The 12,128-nt window shown below is 39.6% G+C and overlaps 1 protein-coding gene across 1 annotated transcript in view; it reads left to right on the forward strand.

The window, feature by feature from the left end:
- LOC109934950 (integrin beta-1) overlaps window positions 1-12,128 on the forward strand; it is an 83,771-nt gene that overhangs the window by 21,942 nt on the left and 49,701 nt on the right. Inside the window, exon 2 of the mRNA XM_020533631.2 lies at window positions 11,424-11,493. Coding sequence (XP_020389220.1) covers window positions 11,424-11,493 — 70 coding nt within the window. The remainder of the gene's footprint in view (window positions 1-11,423; window positions 11,494-12,128) is intronic.

Here is a 12,128-nt window from a genome sequence, read left to right on the forward strand (position 1 = left end):
GATCCCTCCAACTGTAAGGAACCAAATGACCAGATAATCTCTCTCAATGATGTCTAAGGAGTAAATATTAATCAGAAAAGAATCTGCCATGAATAAGTCTCCAGCAACAAGTAGCTGGGTATCTGAAGTATTATCCCCCTTATCTAAGGAAAGATATGCTGATGTCGGAGGCCATCTTTGTTTGAATTATTTTTCTGTTAATTGAATTCTTTTCATTGTATACCTGCGAAATCTTTTGTGGCTATTGAAGTCTTAAGTTTCTTTTGAATTTCATTTGTATGCCTGATTATGCGACTAAGTTTTATATTGGCAATTTCCATGATTTACTGTTTTCACGTCATCAACAGCAATAACAGTAACAAGTTTTCGGTTTTATTTCATTTCACATCCACCTGATTACCACACTTGCATCAAGTAAATGCTCTCTAAATCCATAGCTAAGACATAGCACTTCTGAGTAGGACTGTATTCAATAAACTGTCACTGATTTTGGTTTTATAATCAGATTGATCTTCAGATGCTAGTTAAGTACAGCCATTCTTTTGAACATTACACTTATAGTAAATATCCCTTCTAAATTTAGTACTGTAACAAACCTCTGAGTCCACCATGTTGTTATCGGTTGCTGTGGCCTCTTGGCATAATCAGTAATCTTTTTTGATATCACAAGATTTCACAAATTGAGCTGAACCCTGCAAATTGTACAAACTTGTCTATTCCAGGATGGTGTTGCTTATTATTAAAAGGGCTTTTGCAGACTTGTCAAACACCTCTGTGCATAGATCTAAACAATTTCAATAACAAGCATGCAGAAATGCTTGTGTTTGTGGATTCCCCACTTTAAACATTTACAACGAATTACAAAACCACATTAGTAAATATATAAACAATTGTCATTGTGTTTCTTGACAGAAGAAACTTTATTCGAAGTGGGCACAGGAAAACCAAACAATCCGTCCAAGGCTTTTAATAGACTTCAGTTTTGTTGCTGATTTCTCACTTCCCTTTTAAATGCTATTTTGCCACTGTGGAAGAAGAATATTTTCAACCTTTGATATCATCACCTCTTGGACTGTAGCATCTTGTCTTTTTTTGACTTGTAAAAGAATACTTTTGACTTCCATCCTTGGTTCTCCTTTTTCTTGAGGCTTTGATGGTCTGCTTCCAATTTTTGCTCTAATCATCCATTTTAGAGACAGTTTATTGGTTGCACACATTATACTCTTTGGACTAAAACGAGAACACTAGAAGTTGATGTCCAGCAACATTAACTTGCATTAATATAGCACCTATAAATATAACAAGACATTTCACAAGAGTTTACCAGAAAAAAATCGACACACCACCTTCAGTATCTGCAAATATTTTCCATAATATGGAGACTAGATGAACTGCACACTGTAGACGTCCAGTCATACAAGGTGTTGGACAATTAATCAACTTACTGGAGGAAGAGGTTCTACAAATATCCCCATTCCCAAAGATGTGGGAGCCCAGCACATCAGTGCAAAAGACAACCATCCCCAACCATCTTCAGCCGCTATTGCTGATTAATTGATCCATCTTGGTTTTCCCTGGAGGTCCCCAGCATTATAGATGCCAGTTTTCAACCAATTCAGTTCACCTCCCCATTTTATCAAGAAAATGTTCAAGGTACCAGATACTGCAAAGCCTGTGGGCCTTGACAGCTCTCCATCAATTGTACTGAAGAATTATGCTCCAGAAGTTGTTGCACCCCTAGTCTAGCTGTTCCAGTACAGCTGTGACGCTGGCATTTACCCAACAACCTGGAAAATTGCCCAGATACTTCCTGTACACACAGCAGAACAAATCCAACCCAGCTAGTTACTGCCTCGTCAACCTACTCTTGATCATAAGCAAAATGACGGAAGGCGTCATCACAATGCAATCAAGCAGCATCTGGTAATCGTCCAATTTGAGTCAGTGCTACTCAGCCCCGACCTCATCACAGCCTTCGTTCAAACATGGAGAAAGTAGCTGAATACCCAAAGGTACGGTGAGAGTAACTGCCCTTGACGTCAAAGCTGCATTTGACTGTGGCATCAAGGAATACTAGCAAAACTGGAGGCAGTTGGAATTGGGAGGGGGGGATCTCTCACTGGTTAGTGTCATACCTGGCACATAGGAAGATGGTTATGGTTGTAGTCGGTCAGTTATCTCCGCTCCGGGACATCTCTGCGGAAGTTATTCAGGATGGTGGCTAGACCCAACCATCTTCAGCTGCTTATCAGTGGCCTTCCCTTCGTCATAAAGTTACAAGTGGGGATGTTTGCACAATGTACTGCACCAATCACCATGATTCAAATTGCAGATAGTCCATATTATGGATGTCCAGCAATGCAAATTTATCCTGCTCGAGTATACTAAATTATGGTATGTCATGGAGGCTTGTCTTGATTTTGAATTTCTGGTGAGTCCTCTTCAAGCCATTTCAAATGCAGAGAAATCTATCTTCTTTCCAAAGAAAACAGTAGGTCATTGCATAAACACTTAGAGTAGCTCATTTAAAGAATTACATATCGATTACAATGCAGACCATTTGGCCCACCAATTCATTGTCTATCCTCCACAGTAGCAGTAATCCTCATTCAAACGATCAATTTTTCCCCCAAATCCATTTATTCTCTCCCCTTGAGCTGTCGAAAGAACATATTCTAGTATGCTGAATGGTCTCTGAACCATTAACTCTGGTAGTCTATTTGGACTGCCTCAGTCCGCTACAAATAAACCAAATCTAGATCTCATTCAGTTTGTGTATCCATATGTATTGCTGTTTTATTGCCACATAAATATATATGGTAAGAGCACGCAGATAGTCCATATTATGGGTGTACAGTAATTGTAGTACCTTATTTCTATCGCCAAACATCTACCAATATAAGTAATCACATAATATTGTCACAATGACAGATCAGAACTCAAGTTTTGGGAACATATTAAACTTTTAATTGTAATATGGGTGGTTCTTAAAAGGTGCCAAAGATAGCCACTGAAGTTATCTGAAGAGAGACCTTTGTAATGTTACATCTTGTAAAGTGTCAGGAAGCTTCAACTAGAAGGGCTTCAAAAAGAGACACGCTGCAAACTGAAATGTAATTTCCTGAGAGTGATCTCGGCATAGCAACGTGATTTGAGAAAACATTTTTATACAAGACGTATTACTGTTAATCCCCTTTGAAGAATTCACAAGAACACAGGTAAAAAGCCATGTCTCTTCTAATCCTTCCTGCCACAGTGTGTGGACTTCTGAGGTCACTTCATTTGGTAGCCACAACTTCTGAACCAGAAGTCAGTCTGTCTGCACACCAATTAACAGATGTGTGGTGTGCACAAGCGGCCATGCAGCTTAAAGGGGATATTGGTTAACAGCCACTTTCAACCCTGGTCTGCGTGTATTAAGTGTCACAGCTGAGAAGATACCAAGGCATCCCTGCACTGCATGTACAAATGAAGAGGAAGGGAACTTTCTCTCTTTGCTGTAGCCAGACAAGTGAAACCGCAGTCAAAACTGGATAAAGGCCTTCCTGCAGACCTGTAAAACCAAAAATCTTCACGTCAACCTCTTGCATATCAGCACAAGTACTATCCAACTTAATGCTGCAATGTTCCACTATATTATTCTCCAACAATCGAGAGACTGATGTATCTTTTCACTTATTTTAGCCTCTCTGCTTATTTCTGATCTATATCTGTTATTATTTCTTCTCAATTTATTAACTAATAAATATGTTCTTTTATTAACTGAAAGCCTGGTAAAATAGGCTAATTTTAAATTCATTTTGTCAGGGAAAAGTGTGTCACTGAGGGTAGGGGTCTTTGTATATTAGCCTTGTTGCAACCAACCAAGGCAATCGGTAAATAAAGAAGGTAGACTGACTTCATCTCTCCTCAGCTGGGATCTTGACCATGTAGTGCATCCTGTCTCCAACTGCAGTAAATTAGGAAGCCTTGTCGGGGTTGATCATAACAATATGCATGAAGACTATCCTGTTGTGCATCCGAATGGTTTGGTGCCCATGAATTTACTAATGTTGGGAATCCAAGAACTTGGGTCTGTAAACCCTTTGTAAATGTATGTCCTCAGGTTCATTGGACATGATTGGTGCATATGAATGTTAACATCCCTTTGATTTTCATGTAAACAGATTTGAACTGTGATGACAGTTTGGGGAAGGAAGCTGGTTAAGGTGAGTGGGAACAGCAACGTTGAGTCTGACCTCGTACAGCATTGTTGTCAGGCAATATCTGAACAGAATAGTTTTCAATAAATTGTATTTCAGAAAGAAGCACTTGGAAATCTTTAATTGCTCATTCCACTCGAGAGTGTGGTTTAGAAAATTTCTTCAGTGACCTGGCAGTAATATTTGATTCAACCCAGAGATTTGTGCCACTTCACAAAAGTTGGGTTGTGTAATTGTTTCCCTTCTAAATTTCTACTATTGTAGAATTTTTAATGTAGCACAAAAGTACCAGCAGTAACAGCCATGCAGTACTGTAGTGGATGTTACTGGACTAAATAGGATTGACTTGTCAAACAGATGATGCAAGTTCAAAACCTGCCATGATGATTTGAAAATTTGAATTCAGGTTAAAAATAAACATTAAGGTGTTATCATTAAAGGTAACCATAAAGTTATTGAATGTTCAGAAAATTTCAATTCATCTTTAAAGTGGCAAAACCTGGTATCTCATCTACCCTGGTCTGTATGAGTCCAGGGACTGATAATGGGCTTGGCCTTGCCTCTGTGACTTAGCAAACTACTGTTAACAAGCTGCAAGTATTTTTTTTTTCTTCATTCAGCAGATGTAGGTGTTGCTGGCTAGGCCAGCATTCATTGCCCATGGTTCTGGAAAACAGCCCTTGGGAAAAATGGGAAGAGCAATACACTTGGACCTTGCCAGCTATGCCCAGATTGTGAGAATTAGTTTTACTTTAAAGTCCTTTGTTTAATTAAATTTGGAAGTATTGGAAATTTTACTTTTCACTTTGACACACATCTCAGCCTTTTGGTGTACTAACTTGTAGTCTGCATCAAGGTCGGCAGTTAATGATCAGCTAATCCATTTTATAAAAACTGCTAGATTCAAAAGCATGTGGAACGCATCAAAGCTGAATTGACTGTTTTAAAGCTTTTACTTCACTCGACTTGCTACGGATCAAATATGCATGTTGGTATAATGTCTCGGTAGATTTGACAAATATATGGAAGGCCTTGTCAGTCTTTCATCAGTGCCTGTTTTTGGGCCGGAACTTTGTCAGAAAAATTGGGTTCGGATGCACTACAGCAAAGATGAGCAGAAAATGAACTTTTTTGTTAGGAAGTATCACTTGTGTACCATTTACACAATTTTGAAAGCAATACATGCATAAGTTTATATGTACGGCAAACTAGGCATACTATGGCTGCCATATCTGCCTACCTCTGACTGCGCGTACAAGTAATTTATGTAGTCTTTACTAGATTTTTGGAGTAGATCTGTAGCTCAGGTTGTGGGTGTTGCGGTTGGTTGTCTCGCTGAGCTGGTTTGTTGTTTTGCAGACATTTCGTTACCATGCTGGGTAACATCCTCCGATGAAGTGTTGGTGTGTTTTCCGGCTGGTTTTTAAACTTTGGGGTCCGTTGAGATGGATTGTCTCACTTCCGGTTTTCCTTCGTAATGGAATGTGTATGGGGTTGAGTTCAATGTGTTTATTAATAGCATGCTTCGTGGAGTGCCATGCTTCCAGGAATTCTCGTGTTTGTCTCTGCCTAGCCTGTCCCAGGATCTTGGTGTTGTCCCAGTCGAAGTCATGGTTCTCCTTGTCCATGTGGATTGGGATGAGTGGGTATTGGTCGTGTCTTTTTGTAGCCAGTTGGTGTTCATGTCCTCTTGTTGTTAGTTTCCTTCCTGTTTGTCTGATGTAGTGTTTCTCACAGTCTCTGCAGGAAATTTGGTAGATGACATTGGTCCTGTCCATGACGGGAAGTGGGTCTTTAGTTCGGGTGAGCAGTTGTCGTAGGGTTGAAGTGGGCTTGTGTGCCACTCTGATGCCCAGTGGTTGTGGCAGTCTTGTGGTGAGTTCCGACGTGTTCCTGGTGTAGGGTAGTGTGATGATTGCGTCGGGGCGTGTAGAATCTTTCTGATGCTGTTCGTGTAGGAACTAAAGACCCACGCCCTGCCATGGACAGGACCAGTGTCATCTACAAAATCCCTTGCAGAGACTGCGAGAAACACTATATCGGACAAACAGGAAGGAAACTAACAACAAGAGTACAAGAACAACTGGCTACAAAAAGACATGACCAACACTCCCTCATCTCAATCCACATGGACAAGGAGAACCACGACTTCGACTGGAACAACACCAAGATCCTGGGACAGGCTACGCAGAGACAAGCACGAGAATTCCTGGAAGCATGGCACTCCACGAAGCATGCTATTAATAAACACATTGAACTCAGCCCCATATACCTTCCACTACGAAGGAAAACCGGAAGTGAGGCAATCCATCTCAACGGACCCCAGAGTTTAAAAACCAGGCAGGAAAACACATCAACGCTTCATCGGAGGCTGCACTGAGGATGTTACCCAGCATGGTAACGAAACATCTGCGGAACAACAAACCAGCTCGGCGAGCCAACCAACCTCAACAGTCTTTGCTAGAATAAAATTAAGTAATGATCTTCATGAAGACACATTTTCATTGAAGAGCTTGAGAAGATAGAGTTCAGCGTGTAATGAGTAATGCTTGCTTTTATAGCTGATAACCCTAACAGTTTATTTTTCTAGTTAATTTGAAGTGAAGTTTGAAAGAGTGTTGAACAAGTTTTTGAGAAGAAAATTCTGCAGTTGTGCGCTGCTTAAAAACTTAAAAGAAAACCATTTACAGAATTATGTTGTCATTAAAAGAAGTGTAACTGATCACAAATATTTAGTCTGCTTGATTGGCAGTCTGCCATTGAACTGTAACAACTCACCAAATTTATTAAAATAGCGTCCCTCATCTGTGAATTTCTACCAAGTTGACAGCAGCAAATTCATAGTAATGTTAACATCTTCAAATTATAATGAACTGCCTCCAGCATGTATTGCCTTGTCTTTATTGTCACTGGAGCCATGTTCTGGAGTTCCCTGTCCAAACTATAATAAGCACAATCACTACAAGGGCTGCAGCAGTTGGATTCATTCCACTTTATTTGCCCTACACCAGTAAATGAGTGTAGTGTTTCCAGCGTCTTCTCGGTCCCTGAATAAATTGAGTTTTGAAAAGAATAAAACAAAACCTCCAATGCATCTGATTTGTCATTATAAGTTCTTTTCAACAAAAATACTTGAAAATAAAAGGATAGATTGCATCCTGAACATTGACTGAGTAATTGTGCAAAATATAGCCAAGGTTTTCTTCCACTTATGGCCAATTTAAAATTATTTTTCTTGTATTAACTATCTCCATAATCTCTCATTGTCCTTGTCTATGTTGTATTTCCCCAGTCCCTCCATATTGATTATAGCATCTTGTATACACTTTTTTCCTATTATTATAATTGAGCAGTTTGCTGTTTTGTCATTTTCTGGTTTCCATACCTAACATCCCCAATGTCAGGCTTGCCTTGTTGATGGCATTCTGCTTCTGAGTCAGAGGTAGCTGTACAAGTTTCAACTCTGAGACGAGTGCACAATCTAAGTTGATATTTCAGTGCAGTATGAGTGAGGGAGTGCTAGGCTTCAGAGCTGTCATCTTTTGGTTGAGGTATTAACCTGAGGCATTTGAGCAGCCCTCGCTTTTTTCCTGACCAATAACTTATACCATTTTCATTAGAGTGGATTAACCGTTTTTTATTGCATTGTTTGTGGGACTTAGCTATGCACACATTGACTGCTCTGGTTCTCTGCAAAACAAGTGACTACATTTCAATATTATTTAATGACATGATATTCTGGAAGGTGTTCTACAACTGCACAAATTTTCTTTCTTGCCATTCTGCCATCCACTCCCCTTCAAGATCGTTCTTAAAAGTACTTTGTGGAACTTTCTAGTAATACAACTTTATCTCCATCATCATCTCATCCCTTAGGGCAAGTTAGGCACTATGTGAATGTGATTTATTTTTTTGTTGCATTATGGTACCTGCTTATTTTTGGTGTACAGTTTGTTCAGTTATTTAGTTTGAGATATTGCATTGGTTTCACTATTTTGAACTACTTCAGAAGTTCTCTGCGTACCTGCTGTCAGCAAAGCCGCCTCAATTATTGAAATGTCTTCAACGGTAACTTCTACTGCAATTTGGTTATCAATTGTACTTGTATTCAATTTGACTTATTACATTGACCCTTTAATTCAATATCTTGAATTTAGTAATCAATGTAAAATTGACCACTTTGCTGTTAAAATGGATGTTCTGTTATCTTCATAGTAACGTGTTAAAATTGCATTGATACTTGTCTGATAATACCTGGTGCCACTCTCGTCTCTATAAATCAGGATTTCTCAACCATGGTCAGATGGGTTGTTGGTCTGTGAGATGTTTCCACAGAATCCTGCAAAAACAACTGGTACAAACTGTTGCAGAGAGTGGTGTACACAAGGACTGACCTAATTTGAAGTTATCACCAACAGCAACGAAAAACAGATTCCCTCAATTTATTTGGTATGAAACAGAAGCAAATGAATTGAAAATAGCTTTCAGTAGCTGTAGAGTCAACAAAAGTGTGCTTCCTCTTTACACCTCTCACTCTAGTGGGTACCAGCATTACTGGGATACAGGACTTGCTTCTCGTCAGAGATGGTATTGTTTATCTCTGTAGTGGAAAAGAATAAAATTGCATCAAATTTAGTTATTAATTGAAAGCATTATAGGCTGCCCCCAGGTTGCAAATAGGTTCTGTCTTTGGTCCGTTTGCAAATCAATTTGCCTACAAGTCGGAGCATAATGCAGAACAATATATAAAGGACAATCAGCTCCTAAGAAACAGTGCCACCAATCAACTAAACCAAGCGTCTGTAAAGAAGAGTATTTCTTAATTATATAACGTCAGATACTCCAATGCTGCATATTAAGGAACGGTTTTATTAAGACCATCGCCACCCTGTTAGCAGGAGATATAGACTGGTCATCTGTTCCTACCTTTCAGTTCCAGCCTCTTTCAATGCAGCACTCCTTGATTACTGCACTGGAGCTTTTACAATGGATTGCCTGGTTGCATTAAGTAAAACAAAAATAATAAATCTGTGCTTAAGTATAACTTTTTAAAGGGGAAAAGTACTTATACTCTTGGGCGGGTCTGCATAATTTTTATAATGACAGTTTAGAGGCCATGGAAGCAAAAATATTAAAAGTCATTGCTGTAAGTGATTTTAGTAGCTAGTTCTAATCAGATGGGTCCTCATTAGGCAAACAGGAACCACCTAGATGTAGTAGTTAAATGGCAGTAGTTGCAAATTTAAAATGGTATGTGCTGCATGGTGGCTCAGTGGCTAGCACTGCTGCCTTGCGGCACCAAGGAACCAGGTTTGATTCCAGCTATAGGCAACTGTCTGTGTGGAATTTGCACATTCTCCCCAAGTCTGCCTGCGTTTCCTCTGGATGCTCCGGTTTCCTGGAACAGTCCAAAGATGTATAGGTAAAGTATATTGACCATTCTAAATTGCTCCATTGTGTCCAGGGATGTGTAGGCTTGGTGAATTAGCCATGCTAAATGCAGGGATAGGCTGGGGCAGTGGATTTGGGTGGGATGCTGTTGGCAGAGTTGGTGCAGACTCGATGGGCCAAAGACTTCTATCTGTACTGTAGAGATTCTTATGGTTCCATATTTAAAAAGAAATCAGTTTTAAACACTTGCTTTGTGTTCTTGTTTCATATGAAAATCTGAACAATGCTAAATAAACATGTGGAAGTGTAATCAATTCATTCTTCAATGTTGAAAGTTCAGGCTGTATTTTACATGAAAATGATTGAAGGTTTTGCGTTATTGACAGGGAATCCTAGGAAGTAAGTGAGGTCTTAATGAAAAATTGAAAGTCATTCATACAAACATCAATCAAAGCAATGACAAATCCAAAAAACTGAAAGAACTGTGGATACTGTAACTCAAGAACAAAAACCAGAAGTTGCTGGAAAAGCTCAGCAGGCCTGGCAGCATCTGTGAAGAAAAAAGCAGAGTTAAAGTTTCGGGTCCGGTAACCCTTCTTCAGAACTGGGTCTGAGGAAGGGTCACCAGACCCAAAATGTTAACTCTGCCTTTTTCTTCACAGATACTGCCAGATCTGCTGAGCTTTTCCAGCAATTTCTGATTTTGGTCCAATCCAAAAAGACCCTTTGGAAACGTGCCTCTGAGAAGAAGGCAGGTTTCGGAGTAACAAGCCAATTTCAGTAGCTACAGGCACGATATTAAATTATTTGGAGATAAGCCGCTGAGACCAAAGACCCAACTGGTGCAGACATTTTTTTAAAAAAAATACATGACACAAAAAAAAAGATCTGAGTACCATCGCTGAAACAGAACGAAGAGCTTTGTGTGCAGTTTGCAGTTCTGTATGTAACCCATGTACAATGGCCTATGGGTGGAAAAGCTATTATAAATTTGCATGTTATCCTTAACACTACATAATTATTTTTGTTTTAATGCTCAAGTAGGAGTGTACTTATTAAACCTGCCCTATTTCATAGAATCATACAGTACAGAAGAGTCCTTTTGGCCCATCGAGTCTGTACTGCCAAAAGTATACTACCTATACCAGTCCCACTTTCCCCACACGAGTGTCATGACCCTGAACGTTATGATATTTCAAGTGCTCATCCTTCTTAAAGGTTGTGCCTACTTTGATACCTGATAAGCTACAATGTTGTTATGTTGTGTCTCCAGATGCTCACCGCCCTCTGAGAGGGAACAGTTTTCCTCAAATCCTTTCTAAACCTCCTGCCTTTCACTTGAAATTGCACCCCGTTGTCATTGATTCTTCAACTAAGTGGAACAGCTGCTTTCTATTTACCCTGCCCATGTTCCTCCTAATTTTATACACCCTGAGCATGTTTTCCCTCAACCTTCTCTGCCTCAAAGCAAATAACCTAAGCTTATCCAGCCTCTGTCCATGGCTGAATTGCTTCCATGCAGGTGACATCTTGGAGACTCTCCATTGCACCCCCCAACCTCTCCCAGTGTAATTACATCTTCCACGTGTGGTGACAAGAACTGAACCCAGTCCTCCAGCTGTAGATTAACAAAAGTTCTGTGCAGCTCCAACATGACCTCCCTGTTCTTATAATCTATGGCATGAATGGTAAAAGCAAGTGGTGGACAGACATGGTAAGCTGAAGGGCCTGTTCATGTGCTGTGCTGTGCTGTACTGTTCTATGTTCTGATATTGGATAGGTAGTTTTGTGATTCTGTATTTTTCACTGCTTTTCTACTATTCCTTTCAGATGACTTTGAAATATATCATTTATATTGGACTGATTTGCTGTTGCATGTGGGGCGGACTTGCCCAATCAGGTAACGTTGACTAAAGCTGTATATCACTATTTACTTAACAGATATTCAAACCTGAATATTCCCTTTAAATATCATTGTTTCTGATAACTCAAATGATTCCAAAAGATTATCAATTTAACTCACTCATCTTAACAGGGTTAATAATGTTCAAATGTTTTTTATTCCACGCTTCATCAACACTACAAGTCAGCCAAAAGAGCTATATGTGGCCAGCGCCTCATCAGAATGCTGGCTTTTTGCAACGTTATCTGGAGACATGGGTTGCCTTTCACATGTATGCTGACCATGCCCAGTTGTATCTTGACCTTCTCCCAACCATGCTATTGGGTCTGTGCCATCGAACTACATTGATACCTGATAAGCTACAATGTTATTGATTAAACATTAGGAAGATTAAAACTATTGTCTTCAACATCACCACAAACTCTGTACTTAACATTATTTCCTTCGCCGTTGTTGGCTGTTGCATCTCACTGAAGCAAATTATTCAGACTCGAAATTTTATTTGATTCTCAACTGAATTTTAAAACTCTTTATCTTTATCATAGCAACAGGACACTTCACTTCTGTAATGTTGTGCAGACACTGTGTTGCTTAAATTTTCACTTTGTCCTCGACAGAGTTGTCCGTCCTAG

Source organism: Rhincodon typus, chromosome 2, assembly GCF_021869965.1.
Source record: "Rhincodon typus isolate 14 chromosome 2, sRhiTyp1.1, whole genome shotgun sequence".
Taxonomy (NCBI): Eukaryota; Metazoa; Chordata; class Chondrichthyes; order Orectolobiformes; family Rhincodontidae; genus Rhincodon; species Rhincodon typus.